General features: G+C 40.6%; 1 protein-coding gene across 2 annotated transcripts in view; it reads right to left on the reverse strand.

Moving 5' to 3' along the window:
• IDO2 (indoleamine 2,3-dioxygenase 2) overlaps window positions 1–10,893 on the reverse strand; it is a 54,269-nt gene extending 43,376 nt beyond the window's left edge. For both annotated transcript variants that reach the window (XM_013048537.2, XM_013048536.2), the window contains exon 1: window positions 10,668–10,893. In XM_013048537.2, coding sequence (XP_012903991.1) covers window positions 10,668–10,766 — 99 coding nt within the window. In that variant the 5' untranslated portion in view covers window positions 10,767–10,893. The remainder of the gene's footprint in view (window positions 1–10,667) is intronic.
• Between the last annotated feature and the right edge of the window lie 10,048 nt (window positions 10,894–20,941).

Below are 20,941 nucleotides of genomic sequence, written 5' to 3' on the forward strand. Positions count from 1 at the left end.
GAAAGAAAATTCCATCACATTCTCCTCCGCAGGTATTCTCTTTTTCTTTTTTTCCTTTAAAATTTTATTAATTTGGGCGCCTCGGTGGCTCAGTGGGTTAATCCTCTGCCTTCGGCTCAGGTCATGATCTCAGGGTCCTGGGATCGAGTCCCGCGTCGGGCTCTCTGCTCGGTGGGGAGCCTGCTTCTTCCTCGCTCTCTGCCTGGCTCTCTGCCTACCTGTGATTTCTCTCTCTGTGTGTCAAATAAATATTAAAAAAAATTATTAATTTATTCATCAGAAAGAGAGGGAGAGAGAGGGACAGAGAGGGAGAGAGCACAGTCAGAGGGAGTGCGAGGCAGAGTGAGAAGCAGGCTCCCTGCTGGAGCCAGATCTGAGACTTGATCCCACAACTCTGGGATCATGAGCTGAGCTATAGGCAGACGCTTAACCAACTGAGCCACCCAGGAACCCCATCCTCGCACATTCTTCACACAATACCCATGCTTCTGGGAAGGAATCTGTCTTGCTCTGTGCTCTTCTCCCTGGGAGAAAAAGTTTATAAGGATGGTAGTATAATCTTCCCCAGCATTGCTCAGCGATGGGTGCAGAGCCGAAGAGGGCTGATAATTACAGTGACGCAAGTTTGGGGGTTTACAGAGCGGATGCAGAGTTGACTATTAGCAGGAATCAAGGCAGAGACATTTGTGGTAAACGGACTCTGAACTGGCAACTTGTTTGTCATCTCATTTGTATAATACGTATGTTTTATAAACAACAAGTGAATGCAATTTTACAGACAATGGAATATAATCTGCATAAAAGAAACAGATGCAGAGTTACAGCATTCAAGGGGCACTTGGATTGCTCAGTTGGTTGACTGTCTTGATTCTTGATTTCTGGCTCAGGTCTTGATCTCAGGGTCAAGGGATTGAGGCCCATGTGGGGCTCCCTGCTCTGCACAGAGTCTACTGGTCCCTCTCCCTCTGTTCCTGCCTCCCCCCTGCCACACACTCACTCTCTCTCAAATAAATAAATAAAATCTTTAAAATAAAATAAACTAGGCTTTAACAAGGAAAATTGTAACCAAATCATCACCTTCGGCCTTCCTTCTTTGATGCCTACGCTAGTGATCCTATTCTGAAAATTAAATGGAGGCATCTGGATTTCTGCTTTTCTCACCTGCATGGAAATCCATACATACTACCTCCTGCCTTCAGCTAGGCTGTGGTGGAGTATTTACGTTTTCTTTTCCCTTAGATTCCTAGAGGAATCTCTGCCTTCCTCCTGATTTTTCCTCTCCCCTCTTTAGAAAGAGGGAAATGACGTACCATAAGAGATTTTTAAAAACACAGAAGAAGCCAAGGGGTGATGGAGGGAGGTGGGTCGGGGAGAGAGAGGCTAGGCAGTGATGAACATCGAGGAGAGCACTGGGTGTGATGAGCACTGAGTGTCGTACGCAAGTGATGAATCTTTGAATTCTGTTCCTGAAACCAGCAGTGCACGGTGTGTTCACTAAATAGAATTTCAATAAAAATTCGAAAAAAAGAAAAAATTAAAAGTTCTGATGTTTGTGATTCACACATCACACAAACACAAGAAAACCATGCTTTCATGATGATCTGGGCTTTCAAATTGTGCTTCCCTAGTCCAACAGCATGGGAACTTGTTAGAAATGCATGTTCTCAGGCTTCACCCCAGACCTACTGAATCAGAGACTCTGGGATGGGACCCAGGGTTTCCTAAAACACACCCTGCAGGTGAAGCTGATGTGCTCCAATGTTTGAAAACCACTGCTGTGGGACCCTGAAAATGATCAAGAAGGGAAGAAAAGATTTTGAAGGTATTTCATCATCTGTTAAGAATGTAGCGTCTCTTTCTAGCTTTTCCTCTAAAGACAGAAGAAAGTATTGAATTGTTAATTATTTTTTGATTGCCAGATTTTTTTTTTTAATTACAAGGTAGGAGACAGGATTAGCTGATGAGTTTTTCATAAGCTAGCACTTTTTTTTCTGTCAGTTCACACATATCTAGCACATCGGTTTTAAAAACTTGTATGGTATTCCAGTATTCTATTAACGAATACTACCAATTGTTTTTAATTTTTCACTATTAACAAATCTGAAACAGTAATCCTTATACATATATTTCTGGATATTTTCTTATTATTAGGACAAATCTCTGAAAGTGAATTTGCTAGATTAAAGGTTCTTTACATGGAAAGGCTGAAAAGCAGTTCTTGATTTTTTAACAGAAAAATTACATAAATTTATAATTGTCATTGTAGTATGTGATATATAATGGGAGTGCTGCTTAGCGATGTTTCTCGATGTTTCTAGACAGGGGCATTACCAAACGTTTTTTCATTTTGTTATGCTTTGAAGATAGGATATGTATTGTATTATTGCATTAAAGTTCTATAGAGGTTTTAATGTTTAATAAATTTATTAAAATAACTTCACAAGAAATATATAACTTTTGGAAATGATAATTAAAAATAATGCAATCAATGTTTATAGCAAAACATTTCAAAAGCACAAAACTTATAAGATGAAAAGTAGAAGTACCCTGATTCTCACCCTCCTATCTAGTTATAACAACACTTTGCAAATTTCTTGAGTAGCTTTCCAGAAATTGTACATGCTATCATATTATCGGATACATTTGTAATTCAGTGGTTATTAACAAGACTGAAGATCTTTTCATATTCTTTGATCATTACATTTTGTATAGTGTGTGAAACCGCTGTTCACAACGTTCACAACGGGATAGTCAAGTGAACCGATATTTTCATTTATGCCATTGGGTTTTTACATGATGCTTTAGAAACTTCTTCCCGTCCCAACACTATTTCTTTTAGGCTATTTCTAGTTTAATTATTGATGCTTAAGTCTGTAATCCATCTACATTTGTGTTGAACATGTCATGGGTTAGAACGTATTATCTCAGGATGCCTGGGTGGCTTTGTCAAAGTGTCTGCCTCGGCTCAGGTCTTGATCCCAGGGTTCTGGGATGGAGCCCCACATAGGGTTCCCTGCTCCTCGGGGAGCCTGCTTTTCCCTCCCCTCATCACTTGTGCTCTCTCACTGTCTTTCTCTCTCTAACAAAAGAACATATTACCTCATTTCCATCTTGAAATAGAGCCCAGGGATGTTGGATGACTTTCTGCTTTCCTGAGGCTACCCAACCTACTCTGACTCAGAGTTCAGTGCACTAACACCAACCACCCTGGAGTAAACACAGAGAGAATGGAGGACACAGGGGGATGGAAGATGGGTGTAACTGGGTAGGAGACTGAAACTTGTGTGTTTTTCTTACTCTCATTCCAATAACTGGAAGATCCAGGCATGGGATGGGCAAAGATAATAAAATTTTTGGCTTTCTTTCCTTTATAAAAACCGATTTCCTATTACACCTCTGTCAAAGTATAATTTTCAAAAAGTTAAAGAAAATTGCTGACACAAATAGAGAATGTATGTCCAAAATACATTTGGTTCCTTAATGAGGAAATCAGCAAGGTGGAAAAGTTGGTTCAAAAGCACTTGTTAAACTGGGTATTTATAGAGTTTTAAAAAAAGAATGTTGAAATCAAATTAGTAGGCTTAATGATAATGAGCCAGGGGTGCCTGGGTGACTCAGTTGTTAGGTGTCTGCCTTCGGCTTGGGTCATGATCCCCGGGACCTAGGATCCAGCCCCGTATTTGGCTCTCGGCTTGGCCGTGAACCTGCTTTGTTGTCTTACTGTCCCATCCGTGCATGGTGGAGATCTTAGGACAATCATATTTCTGGTTGCTCAGGTCCCTCTCTCCCTGGAATGCTTTTATCTTTTCACCTCACTCCCAGGGTGGAGTTAATGTATGCCTCCACTAAGGAAGGAAGGTCGGAAGGAAAGAAGGGAGGGAGGAAGGAGAGAAAGAGAGAGAAAAGAGAGAGTAAGTAAGAGAGAAAGAGAGAGAAAGTTAGACCCACGTGGAAACTGCGAAAGTGACCTTATCTGGGAAAAGGTGTAGTTGAGTTAATGATTGCAAGATGAGATCATCTTGGATTAAGGTGGCTCCAAGGACAAGTGTCCTCAGAAGAGTGACAGTGAGGAGGAAGAAGATAGAGACACAAAGAAGGCCACATGGAGGTCGACACCGAGAATGGAGCTCTTCTGCCATGAAAGTAGAAAACCTGGAGCCACGGGAAGACAGAGGAGGCCAGTAGGGATTCTGCAGAGCTTCCGGAGGGAAACTAGTCTGGCCAACACCCTGACCTCAGACTTGCTCTCCAGCATTCTGTGAGCATACATTTCTGTTGCTTTAAGCCACCAGACTGTGATAACTTGGTCGCAGCAGTCCAGGGAAACAAATAAATGCCCTGAGCCTCCTTTTGAGTGAAAAGAGCATATTTGTATTTTCCTATGGCCAATTTTTTCATTCTTTCTTAGCATCTGTCAGCTTGTCTCCCCTTATCATCACATGTTTCTCTGCAGCTGAGATTTCCTGCACCAGAAAACTTAAAGTGGCATCAGTGTTTAAAATTCCAGTGTTCAGAGGACTGTCTTAGCTACCCCTGCTTCTACTTGCTTATCTCTGTCTGCCAATTTCCCCTTTGGCTCGACTTACCTTTCTTGGTTCCTTTATTTTTTTTTTATTTTTTGATATTTTATTTATTTATTTGAAAGAGAAAGAGAAAGCATGAGAGTGGAGTGAGGGGCAGAGAGAGAAGCAGACTCCCTGCTGAGCAGGGAGTCTGATGTGGGGCTCAATCCCAGGATTCTGGGATTGTAACCTGAGCCGAAGGCAGCTGATTAACTGACTGAGCCACCCAGCTACCCCCCTGCCCCGACCTTTCTTGGTTCCTTAATTTTGGTACAGAATTACACCATCCAATCTTCCTTCTCCCAAACACATTTTTTCATATTGATCTACATTACCTATTATGAAATCTGATCTCTTGGTCTCTGCCTGTACTTTATTGCCATCAAACCTCAAATCCCCCTTCAATATGATCAGGCATGCCCCAGAAACTAGGGGAGGTGGCAATAATTTCTCAAGAAAATATTTGAATATTTCCTACCTACAACTTCTATCTGAAAACTATAGCCTCCAATGCTACAAAATAGTACTGAAGCAATTATTTTTCTATTCCTCCTTCTAAGCATCTGGGGTTCCATCAAGGATTGTGAATTTCTACAGGGCAGTATATATGTGTCTCTTTTTCCCAAATAGTTATTTGATCCCTATAAAAGAATAAAGTTCAGTGAACTACTGGGACTTCACAGTGAAAGAAACAACAAAACAAAAGGCAGTTTTTGAAATGAGAAGCACCCAGATGTTTATAGCAGTATTATCAACAAGAGACGAACTATGGAGAGAGCCTAAATGTCCATCAACTAATGAATGGATAAAGAAGATGTGGTATCTAAATACAATGGGATAGTACTGTTCCATCAAAAAATGAAATCTTATCATTTGCAATGACAAGGAGGGAGCTAGGATTTATTAAGCTAAATGAAATAGGTCGGTCAGAGAAAGACAAATATATGATTTTACTCATATCTGGAATTTAAGAAAGAAAGCAGATGAACACAGGTAAGGGGGGAAAGAGAAAAAGGAGAGAGGGAAACAAGCCATAAGAGGCTCTTAATGACAGAGAACAAACTGAGGGGAGATGGAGGGAGGTGGGCAGGGGAATGGGCTGGACAGGTGATGGGTATTAAGGAGGGCACTTGTTATGATGAGCACTGGGTGTCCTTTGTAAGTGATGAATCACTGAATTCTATTCCAGAAACCAATATTGCACTGTATGTTAATTACCTAAATTTTAAATTAAAAAATGAAAAAAAAAGTCCAAAAAAAGAATAAAGTTCCCAACATCCCTAAGACTATTGGCACCAGTCCTTTTCTCCTGCTCCATGGCACACTTAAAATTCCCCTTTTTCCTTTTTTTTTTTTTTTTAATTTTAAATTTAAATTCAATTTAGTTAACATATAGTGTATTATTAGTTTCAGGGGTAGAATTTAGTGATTCATCAGTTGCATGTAACAGCCAGTACTTATCACACCAAGTGCCCTCCTCAATGCCCATCAACCAGTGACCCCATCTCCCCACCCATGTCCCCTCCGACAATCCTCAGTTTGTTTCCTGTGTGTGTGTGTGTGTGTGTGTGTGTGTGTATGTGTGTACGCTAAAGGATCAGTTATGGGTTTATTGCCAAACAGTGAGAACTTCTGAGCCCTGGACAAAGATCGTCTTTGAGAACGCTGAGCCATCAGAAGCACCGCCAGCCTCATCAGAATTTTTGTCCAGAATAGTTCACAGGCAGTGAGGAATGTGCACTTCTCTTAGGAGATGCATTGTGTCTGGTCCTGAGTCGCCATTGACAATTCTTTCCTCCGTCCATTATGTCACTGGTTTTAATAAGATGGTGATATTCCTTTTTCCCCCCACATAAAATATGCTTAATAAATATTTTGATCAAAATTAAACTAAGAAAAAAACCCCAAATAAGTGGTTAGTAATGCTACCGAAGCAATCCGTAAGAAAATAAAATATGACAAACCAATAGAAAGAACATTAAAACTATGTCTAGGTAAGATGATGTGTGGGAGTCCCCTCTGTCTATCCAAACCGATCACTTAACCTTGCAAACTTGCTCCAAGTTCTGTCTTCTCCAGGAAGCTTTCCCCATCACTTCTGGTATGCACCAGGATCACCTCGAAACTCTTTAAAGCTTCTCTTCTCCAGAACAGCTTTAATCCTTTCTATCATTGCCCATATGTCATCCTGTAGACCCTTTAGCATTATAGTCCTCCTCCTTCAGCTAAATTCCCATTCAGCGCTAGAATCTTTTTGACAGAAAGCACCCTCCCACCCATTCCAGATGGAAGACCTCATGCTCCTGCCTCCTTTCCTTTGCTGCTGGTGCCTTTACCTCCAGGCTGTCGCTGCTTCTCCAGTAGCTGCCACCTGCCAACTCCAGATGTGCCTCCCCCCCAACACCCCTGCTGCTGCCCTTCAGATCCTTCTTAATAAGGGCTGGTCAGATCACATCTTTTTCCTCCTCTGATACCTACAGCACAGCCCGCATTCCAAAGAGGATTAGAATGCAGGGACAACATCTGATTCACAAATGAATTTCTTGTCTTCTTCCCACTCTTAACCACCGCCCCCCTCCCAGTGCCCAGGGCTGCCTTTCTCCTTCAGGCTGGGCTCAGTAAAAAAAAAAAATTTTTCATTTTATTTCTTTTCAGTGTTCCAGAATTCATTGTTTATGCACCACACCATGCCCTCCCTAATACCCACCACCAGGCTCACCCAACCCCCCATCCCCCTCCTCTCCCAAACCCTCAGTTTGTTTCTCAGAGCCCACAGTCTCTCATGGTTTGTCTCCCCATCCAATTTCCCCTAACTCACTCCTCAGCAAAGCTTTTCTCAGGAGGTTCCCCTAATGGCAGTCCTCCTGCATAGTCTGTGACTCCACTGACCATCCTGTCCTCCCCATTAGAGAAACACCCCCAGCAGACCAGAACTTTAGGAGCAGGACTGGACTTCTCTCACACCCACCAGCACCCACCACGGTACTCAAATGTTACTTGGAGCAGGAGTGTGTAGTGAAGAACGGGGCTGTCTGTGGCCTTGTGTGTGTGTGTGTGTGTGTGTGTGTGTGTGTGACAGCTATGCCTACATTTGATTTGGTACATTTGGAGAGATAGTGATATTCTAACTCCATCATTTCTTCTCCACTTGTGAGTTACTTTTGGATGAAGCCTGGGAACTAACGCTTTAGCTTGGAACTGTTTAAAAAAAAGAAAGGAAGGAAAGAATCAAGTGTTTTTCCTGCCCTTGTAAGAATAGTAAATCAAAGATAATAGTTGACAAGAAGCTTATGTTCACAGAAGCATCCTTTGGTTTTGTACTGAAATTACTTCTGAGCTCTACTCAGTGTTTCTTGTAGCCATGACAACTTTATTTCTATAGTCTTCATCTCCAGCCTGGACCTGCATTGTCCTCGATGCATTTTGTAGCTTTCAAGCACAAGCCATTTAGCCTGGAGATTCTGAATTAACTGTTGGGGTGGGGCTCTGGCGTCAGTATTTTTTAAAGCCCTCCAAATGATTTTGGTGTGCAGTCCAGGAACTGCTGCTCTAATTCACCCTGCACTTAACATCCTGCTGGGAAAATATTCAAACACCAGCTGGGTTATCTCAGTTGCCAGATGCGTGAAATACAGATTCCTGAGCCTAACATTGGAGATCTCTGTTCCGTACTCATCTAATCTATGGCTGTAATCTACTGTAGGTCCCTCCTTTTCTGCCAGACTGGTTTCCTTGTATTCTTTATGTCTAAAGAAAAATGACTTCCCACCTCCCTCCACCCAAACACACATACAGAGGCACAGGACACATGATCTGGCAAATGATTTTTGCAACATATTTATGGACAGGAGCCTGACAGATGTACATTTCCCACACTGAAACATTAGCCCCAGGAAATATTTGAGAGTGGACAGAAACAGTGGGGTCGAGTATTCAACACTCTAGGAGCCAGCCCCCTTCCCTAAAGCCACAATATTTGCTTATTCGTTAGCTTGACTGTTTTCTTTAGAGTCTTGAAGTAAATATTCATAGTAAGCATCCAAGCTTGCCGAAAGAGTACCTTTGGGTTAGTTGACATGACAGAAAAGCTCTCCCATCACTTGCCTTTACACTAAAGGGAAGCAAGACCTGTTTGTGCCCTTAGAAAAGTCAGTGTTAGACATTTCCTAATTTGTGATCAATTTCAACACCTCTCTTGACACCAGCTGCCTCGTACCACTGATGACAAAAATCCCTTTTGATGGACGGAGCAACCTGGGGCAGATTCTGATTAGAACTTCTTCCTCAAACCTCTTCCCAGAAACAGAGATGTTTAAAATTTTCACACAAATCAAAGGAAACTAAAACTGAAACACAGAATCACATTTTCAGAAATCTGACATATGACTACCCTAAAGAAGGCCCAGTTTACCAGGGAATTTTTTTTTTTTCTTATATAAACTCAGAATGGAAATTTTTTCTAAGGGGGTTATCCATTAACCAAGTCACAAGATAAACACGATCTGGCTCCGGATATCACAAACACTGGATACCAGTTATTGTTTCTTATCTAGTTTTCTTATTTGTCAAGAAGGAAACACCGAGTGGAACTCAATCATTGTGGTGTTATAAGTTACATACGTTATAAGATTATTTTTCCTCAGCTTAGTGTATACATTCAATCCCAATAAGAGTGTGTTAGCCTGTTGGCCTTTTCTTCCTTGTGAACCGGGGATGGTGAGAATGTTCCCGAATCAAGTTTTACACATAGAATGGAGTTCGTAATGAGCATTGGACTGAAGGGCAGGAGAACTGCTTCTAGATCGGATTTATTTAAAATGTTTCATTCCACAGCAGTCCAGTGGGAGGGGCACTAGATCTCCATCCACTCCATGTGAAAACAGGGTCAGGCAGTTCTTGTGATAAACACAGGATTGCAAGAGTTAGTAAATTCAAGTCAGGGCAACTGACCCCTTCTGGTTTGCTCGGGATTTTCCTGCTTTAGCCCTGAAAGACCCACATCTCGGGACTCCATTAAGTCCCTGGCAAAAGCAAATTCTTGGTCACCCCAGTGGCAGTCAGAGAATACAATCTGTACTCTGGGCTACAGCCCTACTCTCCACAGCATGCTGAAGACATTACTTCTGATGTTCAAGTTACTTGTAGCTCTAAGACCTGTTCTCTCAACTAACAGCTCTACAGACAGCTTTTGAAACCAATGAATAGATGATATCTTCATCGGTATTCCTCAAATAACGGTTGAAAGTAAATGAGCATTAGAGTAGGTAGTCAATAAAAGCTCATTGAATTCTAGACCATTCTTTAATCGTAGTTAAATGACAAATTAGGCTTGTGGGGAGGAATTGGATCTATTAAGTTATTGCAATAGCTGCAATATTGGACCCCTTGTTCTCAACCAAGTAGTTTGGATCTTATCTATGATGTAGTAGGAAAAAAAGGTGTTAAGAGACTTGAGTACTAGTTCTGCTTTTGACACTACATGACTTTGGCAAGTCACTTCCTCTGAACTTTAGGTAACCCAAATGTAAACGCAGGAAGTTAGGACAGGATGGTTTCTAGGCAGTCTTACAGCTTAACATTCGAGAGAGTAAGCGGTGCTGTTAAAAGTTAAGTAATGAAAGAATTACATTACATTGTAACTTTAGTACAATTAAGAAATAAATATTGTTAGTTCTCGAGGATTACTTCCTCTTCTCATCAATGTCTGTGAATATCTGATTCCTCCCACCAATGCCCAAAGTACCCCGACCTCCAGAGTTCTTTTTGCTCTCCCACTAGCAAGCCAAGAAAAACTGATTTGTTCTTTTAATTGATCTATAAGTTCCGACTTTTTCCTTAGTAACTACAGATTTTCTCATAAGTTTATTGGACTGACTGACAATCTATTCAAAGCGGCTGGCCTTAAAACATTCTGTTTGAGCTGTGCTGTGCTGAGCCGGGACTGTCACTTTTTTTTGGTTATAATTATATGTTAAGTCGTTGTGTCTTGTCCAGGGATTTAGATCACCTGTCTCCCAATGACCACATAAATTTAGCAAACAAAAGAAGGAACAAATCGACATCTTGAGAAACCTATTCTGCCCTGGTCCAAGGCTCTATACTTACCAGAGGATTAGGAAGAAGGAAGCCATATTCTTCAGAAATGTGAAATCTTCCTAAAGATAATAATGGTGTTGTCTTCACATTCTGACTTGGAGGCTCCATAATTTTGTTTGAAGTATCTACATTACAGCCTAAGTTCCTGAGTGCCCTCTCCCCAACACATATCAAAGGTCTGGGGTAAGGGACCTTCAGAATAGCATCCTCCCTCTGAGGTTAATTGTGCAAGTGCCTCAGCTACGGAGAAGGACCTTGGTCTGAGGTTGAATTCCAGACTGCCATGAACTTTCTCTGACACAAGGCTGAGTAAACAATTAGAGATGGTTGATTAAAACAAACAGGCAAACAAAGCCACAACAGAAAAAAGTATATATATTTTTTTCCTCAAAGGTGTAGTATATGAGAATATTGGTTTTGAATTCAGACATAAGTATGTTTTCCTTTGGAAAAGGATAACTAAACTAGAACTTTGGTCATGACTGATCCCATATACCCTGACAGTAACCTTATCTGTATAGACTTTTGACACACTGGGTCTTTATCTCCAAGGAGTAAACTGTTAAAACTGGATGTTAGTTCCATTTAGACAGATAATTCAGTGGCTGGTGATGACTGGCATGGAGAGGAAGACTCTAAAGGCATGTCAGAACCAAAGAGGGTTTCAAACAACAACATACTCTAACGCACTGAACAACATACTCTAACATACAATTGCTTTGATTTTCTTTGAGAAATAATGTTTAATCATTTTTCAAAATCATTAGGCACAATAAGGAAGGCATATATATATATATATATATATATATTTTTTTTTTGCATTTTATTTTATTTTTTAAAATTTTTTATTTTTTATAAATATATATTTTTATCCCCAGGGGTACAGGTCTGTGAATCACCAGGTTTACACACTTCACAGCACTCACCAAAGCACATACCCCTCCCCAATGTCCATAACCCCAACCCCCTTCTCCCAACCCCCCTCCCCCCGAGCAATCCTCAGCTTGTTTTGTGAGATTAAGAGTCACTTATGGTTTGTCTCCCTCCCAATCCCATCTTGTTACATTTATCCTTCTCCTACCCACTTAAGCCCCCATGTTGCATCACCACTCTCCTCATATCAGGGAGATCATATGATAGTTATCTTTCTCTATTTGACTTATTTCACTAAGCATGATATGCTCTAGTTCCATCCATGTTGTCGCAAATGGCAAGATTTCATTTATTTTGATGGCTGCATAGTATTCCATTGTGTATATATACCACTTCTTCTATATCCATTCATCTGTTGATGGACATCTAGGTTCTTTCCATAGTTTGGCTATTGTGGACATTGCTGCTATAAACATTCGGGTGCACATGCCCCTTTGGATCACTACATTTGTATCTTTAGGGTAAATACTAATTTACCCTAAATTGCTGGGTGCAATTGCTGGGTCATAGGGCAGTTCTATTTTCAACATTTTGAGGAACTTCCATGTTTTCCAGAGTGGTTGCACCACCTTGCATTCCCACCAACAGTGTAGGAGGGTTCCCCTTTCTCCACATCCTCGCCAGCATCTGTCATTTCCTGACTTGTTGATTTTAGCCATTCTGACTGGTGTGAGGTGATATCTCATTGTGGTTTTGATTTGTATTTCCCCGATGCCGAGTGATATGGAGCACTTTTTCATGTGTCTGTTGGCCATCTGGATGTCTTCTTTGCAGAATGTCTGTTCATGTCCTCTACCCATTTCTTGATTGGATTATTTGTTCTTTGGGTGTTGAGTTTGCTAAGTTCTTTATAGATTCTGGACACTAGTCCTTTATCTGATATGTCGTTTGCAAATATCTTCCATTCTGTCAGTTGTCTTTTGATTTTGTTAACTGTTTCCTTTGCTGTGCAAAAGCTTTTGATCTTGATGAATTCCCAATAGTTCATTTTTGCCCTTGCTTCCCTTGCCTTTGGCGATGTTCCTAGGAAGATGTTGCTGCGACTGAGGTCAAAGAGGTTGCTGCCTGTGTTCTCCTCAAGGATTTTGATGGATTCCTTTCTCACATTGAGGTCCTTCATCTATTTTGAGTCTATTTTTGTGTGGGGTGTAAGGAAATGGTCCAATTTCATTTTTCTGCATGTGGCTGTCCAATTTTCCCAACACGATTTATTGAAGAGGCTGTCTTTTTTCCATTGGACATTCTTTCCTGCTTTGTCAAAGATTAGTTGACCATAGAGTTGAGGGTCTATTTCTGGGCTCTCTACTCTGTTCCATTGATCTATGTGTCTGCTTTTGTGCCGGTACCACGCTGTCTTGATGATGACAGCTTTGTAATAGAGCTTGAAGTCCAGAATTGTGATGCCACCAACTTTGGCTTTCTTTTTTAATATCCCTTTGGCTATTCGATGTCTTTTTTGGTTCCATATAAATTTTAGGGTTATTTGTTCCATTTCTTTGAAAAAGATGGATGGTACCTTTTTTTTTTGTTTGTTTTTGTTTTTGTTTTATTTTATTTTATTTATTTATTTATTTATTTTTAATTTTTTATTATTTATAAACATATATTTTTATCCACAGGGGTACAGGTCTGTGAATCACCAGGTTTACACACTTCACAGCACTCACCAAATCACATACCCTCCCCAATGTCCGTAATCCCACCTCCTTCTCCCAAACCCCCTCCCCCTGGCAACCCTCAGTTTGTTTTGTGAGATTAAGAGTCACTTATGGTTTGTCTCCCTCCCAATCCCATCTTGTTTCATTTATTCTTCTTCTACCCACTTAAGCCTCCATGTTGCATCACCACTTCCTCATATCAGGGAGATCATATGATAGTTGTCTTTCTCTGCTTGACTTATTTCGCTAAGCATGATATGCTCTAGTTCCATCCATGTTGTTGCAAATGGCAAGATTTCATTTCTTTTGATGGCTGCATAGTATTCCATTGTGTATATATACCACATCTTCTTGATCCATTCATCTGTTGATGGACATCTAGGTTCTTTCCATAGTTTGGCTATTGTGGACATTGCTGCTATAAACATTCGGGTGCATGTGCCCCTTTGGATCACTACATTTGTATCTTTAGGGTAAATACCCAATAGTGCAATTGCTGGGTCATAGGACAGTTCTATTTTCAACATTTTGAGGAACCTCTATGCTGTTTTCCAGAGTGGCTGCACCAGCTTGCATTCCCACCAACAGTGTAGGAGGGTTCCCCTTTCTCCGCATCCTCGCCAGCATCTGTCATTTCCTGACTTGTTGATTTTAGCCATTCTGACTGGTGTGAGGTGATATCTCATTGTGGTTTTGATTTGTATTTCCCTGATGCCGAGTGATATGGAGGACTTTTTCATGTGTCTGTTCGCCATCTGGATGTCTTCTTTGCAGAAATGTCTGTTCATGTCCTCTGCCCAGTTCTTGATTGGATTATTTGTTCTTTGGGTGTTGAGTTTGCTAAATTCTTTATAGATTCTGGACACTAGTCCTTTATCTGATATGTCGTTTGCAAATATCTTCTCCCATTCTGTCAGTTGTCTTTTGATTTTGTTAACTGTTTCCTTTGCAGTGCAAAAGCTTTTGATCTTGATGAAATCCCAGTAGTTCATTTTTGCCCTTGCTTCCCTTGCCTTTTGCGTTGTTCCTAGGAAGATGTTGCTGCGGCAGAGGTCGAAGAGGTTGCTGCCCGTGTTCTCCTCAAGGATTTTGATGGATTCCTTTCGTACATTGAGGTCCTTCATCCATTTTGAGTCTATTTTTGTGTGTGGTGTAAGGAATGGTCCAATTTCATTTTTCTGCATGTGGCTGTCCAATTTTCCCAGCACCATTTATTGAAGGGGCTGTCTTTTTTCCATTGGACATTCTTTCCTGCTTTGTCAAAGATTAGTTGACCATAGAGTTGAGGGTCTATTTCTGGGCTCTCTATTCTGTTCCATTGATCTATGTGTCTTTTTTTGTGCCAGTACCATGCTGTCTTGATGATGACAGCTTTGTAATAGAGCCTGAAGTCCGGAATTGTGATGCCACCAACATTGGCTTTCTTTTTCAATATCCCTTTGGCTATTCGAGGGCTTTTCTGGTTCCATATAAATTTTAGCATTATTTGTTCCATTTCTTTGAAAAAGATGGATGGTACTTTGATAGGAATTGCATTAAATGTGTAGATTGCTTTAGGTAGCATAGACATTTTCACAATATTTATTCTTCCAATCCAGGAGCATGGAACATTTTTCCATTTCTCTGTGTCTTCCTCAATTTCTTTCATGAGTACTTTATAGTTTTCTGAGTATAGATTCTGTGTCCCTTTGGTTAGGTTTATTCCTAGGTATCTTATGGTTTTGGATGCAATTGTAAATGGGATTGACTCCTTGATATCTCTTTCTTCTGTCTTGCTGTTGGTGTAGAGAAATGCAACTGATTTCTGTGCATTGATTTTATATCCTGACACTTTACTGAATTCCTGTATAAGTTCTAGCAGTTTTGGAGTGGAGTCTTTTGGGTTTTCCACATATAGTATCATATCATCTGCGAAGAGTGATAATTTGACTTCTTCTTTGCCGATTTGGATGCCTTTAATTTGCTTTTGTTGTCTGATTGCTGAGGCTAGGACCTCTAGTACGATGTTGAATAGCAGTGGTGATAATGGACATCCCTGCCGTGTTCCTGACCTTAGCGGAAAAGCTTTCAGTTTTTCTCCATTGAGAGTGATATTTGCGGTGGGTTTTTCATAGATGGCTTTGATGATATTGAAGGTATGTGCCCTCTATCCCTACACTTTCAAGAGTTCTGATCAGGAAGGGATGCTGTACTTTGTCAAATGCTTTTTCAGCATCTATTGAGAGTATCATATGGTTCTTGTTCTTTCTTTTATTGATGTGTTGTATCACATTGACTGATTTGTAGATGTTGAACCTACCTTGCAGCCCTGGAATAAATCCCACTTGGTCGTGGTGAATAATCTTTTTAATGTACTGTTGAATCCTATTGGCTAGTATTTTGTTGAGTATTTTCGCATCTGTGTTCATCAAGGATATTGGTCTATAGCTCTCTTTTTTGGTGGGATCCTTGTCTGGTTTTGGGATCAAGGTGATGCTGGCCTCATAAAATGAGTTTGGATGTTTTCCTTCCATTACAATTTTTGAAACAGTTTCAGGAGAATAGGAATTAGTTCTTCTTTAAATGTTTGGTAGAATTCCCCCGGGAAGCCGTCTGACCCTGGGCTTTTGTTTGTTTGGAGATTTTTAATGACTGTTTCAATCTCATTACTGGTTATGGGTCTGTTCAGGCTTTCTATTTCTTCCTGGTTCAGTTGTGGTAGTTTATATGTTTCTAGGAATGCATCCATTTCTTCCAGATTGTCAAATTTATTGCTGTAGAGTTGCTCATAGTATGTTCTTATAATACTTTGTATTTCTTTGGTGTTAGTTGTGATCTCTCCTCTTTCATTCATGATTTTATTTATTTGGGCCCTTCTTCTTTTTTTTTTTTTGATAAGTCGGGCCAGGGGTTTATCAATTTTATTAATTCTTTCAAAGAACCAGCTCCTAGTTTTGTTGATTTATTCTATTGTTTTTTTGGTTTCTATTTCATTGATTTCTGCTCTGATCTTTATGATTTCTCTTCTCCTGCTGGGCTTAGGGTTTCTTTCTTGTTCTTTCTCCAGCTCCTTTAGGTGTAGGGTTAGGTTGTGTACCTGAGACCTTTCTTGTTTTTTGAGAAAGGCTTGTACCGCTATATATTTTCCTCTCAGGACTGCCTTTGTTGTGTCCCACAGATTTTGAACCGTTGTATTTTCATTATCATTTGTTTCCATGATTTTTTTCAATTCTTCTTTAATTTCCCGGTTGACCCATTCATTCTTTAGAAGGATACTGTTTAGTCTCCATGTATTTGGGTTCTCCAAACTTCCTTTTGTGGTTGAGTTCTAGCTTTAGAGCATTGTGGTCTGAAAATATGCAGGGAATGATCCCAATCTTTTGATACCGGTTGAGTCCTGATTTAGGACTGAGGATGTGATCTATTCTGGAGAATGTTCCATGTACACTAGAGAATAATGTGTATTCTGTTGCTTTGGGATGAAATATTCTGAATATATCTGTGATGTCCATCTGGTCCAGTGTGTCGTTTAAGGCCTTTATTTCCTTGCTGATCTTTTGCTTGGATGACCTGTCCATTTCAGTGAGGGGAGTGTTAAAGTCCCCTACTATTATTGTATTATTGTTGATGTGTTTCTTTGATTTTGTTATTAATTGGTTTATATAGTTGGCTGCTCCCACATTGGGGGCATAGATATTTAAAATTGTTAAATCTTCTTGTTGGACAGACCCTTTGAGTATGATATAGTGTCCTTCCTCATCTCTTATTATAATCATTGACTTAAAATCTAATTGATATGATATAAGGATTGCCACTCCTGCTTTCTTCTGATGTCCATTAGCATGGTAAATTCTTTTCCACCCCCTCACTTTAAATGTGGAGGTGTCTTCAGGCTTAAAATGAGTTTCTTGTAGGCAAAATATAGATGGGTTTTGTTTTTTTATCCATTCTGATACCCTGTGTCTTTTGACAGGGGCATTTAGCCCATTCACATTCAGGGTAACTATTGAGAGATATGAATTTAGTGCCATTGTATTGCCTGTAAGGTGACTGTTACTGTATATGGTCTTTGTTCCTTTCTGATCTACCACTTGTAGGCTCTCTCTTTGCTTAGAGGACCCCTTTCAATATTTCCTGTAGAGCTGGTTTGGTATTTGCAAATTCTTTCTGTTGTTGTTTGTCCTGGAAGCTTTTCATCTCTCCTTCTATTTTCAATGATAGCCTAGCTGGATATAGTATTCTTGGCTGCATGGTTTTCTCGTTTAGTGCTCTGAAAATATCATGCCAGCTCTTTCTGGCCTGCCAGGTCTCTGTGGATAAGTCAGCTGCCAATCTAATATTTTTACCATTGTATGTTACAGACTTCTTTTCCCGAGCTGCTTTCAGGATTTTCTCTTTGTCACTGAGACTTGTAAATTTTACTATTAGGTGACGGGGTGTGGGCCTATTCTTATTGATTTTGAGGGGTGTTCTCTGAACCTCCTGAATTTTGATGCTCGTTCCCTTTGCCATATTGGGGAAATTCTCCCCAATAATTCTCTCCAGTATACCTTCTGCTCCCCTCTCACTTTCTTCTTCTTCTGGAATCCCAATTATTCTAATGTTGTTTCGTCTTATGGTGTCACTTATCTCTCGAATCCCCCCCTCGTGGTCCAGTAGCCGTTTGTCCCTCTTTTGCTCAGCTTCTTTATTCTCTGTCATTTGGCCTTCTATATCACTAATTCTTTCTTCTGCCTCATTTATCCTAGCAGTGAGAGCCTCCATTTTTGATTGCACCTCATTAATAGCTTTTTTGATTTCAACTTGGTTAGGTTTTATTTCTTTTATTTCTCCAGAAAGGGTTTTTCTATCTCTCGAGAGGGTTTCTCTAATATCTTCCATGCCTTCTTCGAGCCCGGCTAGAACCTTGAGAATTGTCATTCTGAACTCTAGATCTGACATATTACCGATGTCTGTATTGATTAGGTCCCTAGCCTTCGGTACTGACTCTTGTTCTTTTTTTTGTGGTGTAATTTTTCTGCCTTGTCATTTTGTCCAGATAAGAGTATATGAAGGAGCAAGCAAACTACCAAATGGTGGCAACAGCCAAATCAGAAGAGATCCCAAATCGTGAGGGGGGAGAAAGGGGTAAAAAGAGTTGCAAAAAGAAAGGAAAAGAAAAGAAAAGATAAGAAAAGAATTTAAAAAAAGGAAAACGGAGTAAGAAAAGTATAAAAAAAGAAAAATATATATATATATTAAACTAGTTAAAAAACGTTAAGAAAGAAAAGGGTAAAAGTTAAAGAAAAATTTAGCAGAAGAGAAAAAAATGAAAAAGAAAAAAATTAAATTAACTGCAATATTAAAAAATCCCAGGGAGAAAGCCATGAGTTCCGTGCTTTGCTTTCTCCTCCTCTGGAATTCTGCTGCTCTCCTTGGTATTGAAACCGCAATCCTTGGTAGGTGAACTTGGTCTTGGCTGAATTTCTTGTTGATCTTTTGGGGGAGGGGCCTGGTGTAGTGATTCTCAAGTGTCTTTGCCCCAGGCGGAATTGCACTGCCCTTACCATGAGTAATCCCCCGGGTTTTCTTTCAGGAGCTTTTGTTCCCTGAGTGCTTTCTGTAGAGTTCCCGAGGACGGGGATATAAATGGCAGCCTTCTGGTCTCAGGCCTGGAGAAGCCGAGAGCCTGGGGCCCCACTCCTCAGTGCGCCCTCAGAGAACAGCGCCCAGTTACTCCCGTCTGCCTGACCTCCGGCTGCGCTCCGAGCTCACCGAGCCTGCGACTGGTTCAAGGTAAGTCAGACTGTGAGCTCACTGTCGGCTCTGTCTCTGTAGCCAGCTTTCCCGTTCCAATACCCGCAAGCTCTGTGACACTCAGACATGCCTGATCCTTCTGTGACCCTGCAGGACCTGAGGCCATGGTGACCCCGCGTGGGCTTCGCCCCAGTTTAGCCTCTGGAGCGATTTCCCTCAGCGGAACAGACTTTTAAAAGTCCAGATTTTGTGCTCCGTTGCTCCGCTGCTTGCTGAGAGCCAGCCCCTCTCTCTGGGGTCTATCTTCCCGTTGCTTTGGATTCACTTCTCCGCCAGTCCTACCTTTCAGAAAGTGGTTGTTTTTCTGTTTCCAGAATTGCTATTCTTCTCTTCTATCTGCCAATGGATTTGCAGGTGTTTGCAATCTTTAGATTAGCTATCTAGCTGATCTCCTGCTAGCTGAAGTAGTCTTAGCCTGCTACTTCTCCGCCCTCTTGATTCCTCCCCTCAAGTTAAAGTTTTCTTGATCTAGCATTCAATAATGTTCATTGTCTGACACCTTATAATCTTTCTAGCTGTGCAAAATTCAATAATCACTTTGGAATTCTTTCATATCCCATTCAAGTTCTTCAAGTTCTGGTTTGACAGTTACCAGCATATTTATCTCATCTTTTCTGTTAGGACTGCAAGCTGCTTGAAGAATTCATACTAACTTTGCATCTTCCTTTAGCAGCATATGTCCAGCGTTTGGTGCTCAAGAAGTCTTTGTTGGGCACCTGGGTGGCTCAGTTGGTTAAGCGGCTGCCTTCGGCTCAGGTCGTGATCCCAGCATCCTGGGATCTAGTCCTGCATCGGACTCCTTGCTCCGCAGGGAGCCTGCTTCTCCCTTTGCCTCTGCCTGACACTCTGTCTCTCTGTGCTTACTCTCTCTGACAAATAAATAAATAAAAATAAAATCTTAAAAAAAAAAAAAAAAAGAAGTCTTTGTTAAGTGAGTCGTCTCTCAGAGTCTCATGGTGGACCTCATATTTTTAGAACCAGTGTCTTGATGCCAGGTAGAAGTTTGTACTGGCCCTGCCCTGGAGACTTACTCTTCCCTAAGGGACACAGTGGCCACACAGTCCACGAAGCTCTGCCTGGCATCTTTCTTATTTACTAAGGGGAAGTTGGTGAAATATAATTGAGAACAAGAACTTCCTCTCCTAAGAGAAATGTTTGGAATTTTAGAGTCTTGGGTTCAATAATCAGCTTTCCCACAGATTACAATAGAATCCATGTGCAACAAGGGTTCTTTTGTTCTACTGGGTATTAGGGACCTTTTGGAAATGGAATGAGGGATTTTCAGAGAAGGAAAATATTCTGAATTGATTTTTTTAAGACATCATTTATAAGTTTATTTTATTTTTTGATATTTTATTTATTTATTTGAGTGAGAGAGAGAAACCACAAGAAGAGGGAGGATCAGAGGAGAGGGACAAAGTTACTGTGCTGAGCATGAGCTTGATGTGGGACTCAATCTCATGACCCTGAGATCATGATGAGGTCATCTCAGCTGAGGGCTAAAGTGAAGAGTAGGTTTAACTGACTGAGCCACTCAGGCACCCCAAGGTATCATTTATATGTTTAATTGTGGAAATTTCAGATATACTTAGTCTCAGTTTCAAACTGATTAAGTTCATCTGACTTGTGGCCAACAATCAACCCAAATAGCGCTGGTACACTGTGGCTATTCCTGTATAGCTCATTAATCCCTTCTTTGTTTGTAATTTCAGTGGGACTTTTCATTCCTCTTTGATGAACCATGTGGGAATCTGGCATTTTGCCTTTTCTTCTTCTCTTTCCCCTCTATCCTTTTTTCTTTTTTTCTTTTTATCTCTCCTCTTCTTGACATTTTCTAGGACATCTATTATTTCTGGTTTGATTTTACTTAAAAATAATAAGGAAAAAATAGTAATTAATACTCAGTGATTTATCTCC

This window comes from Mustela putorius, unplaced genomic scaffold, assembly GCF_011764305.1.
Source record: "Mustela putorius furo isolate JIRA1106 unplaced genomic scaffold, ASM1176430v1.1 tig00003976_pilon_pilon_pilon, whole genome shotgun sequence".
Taxonomy (NCBI): Eukaryota; Metazoa; Chordata; class Mammalia; order Carnivora; family Mustelidae; genus Mustela; species Mustela putorius.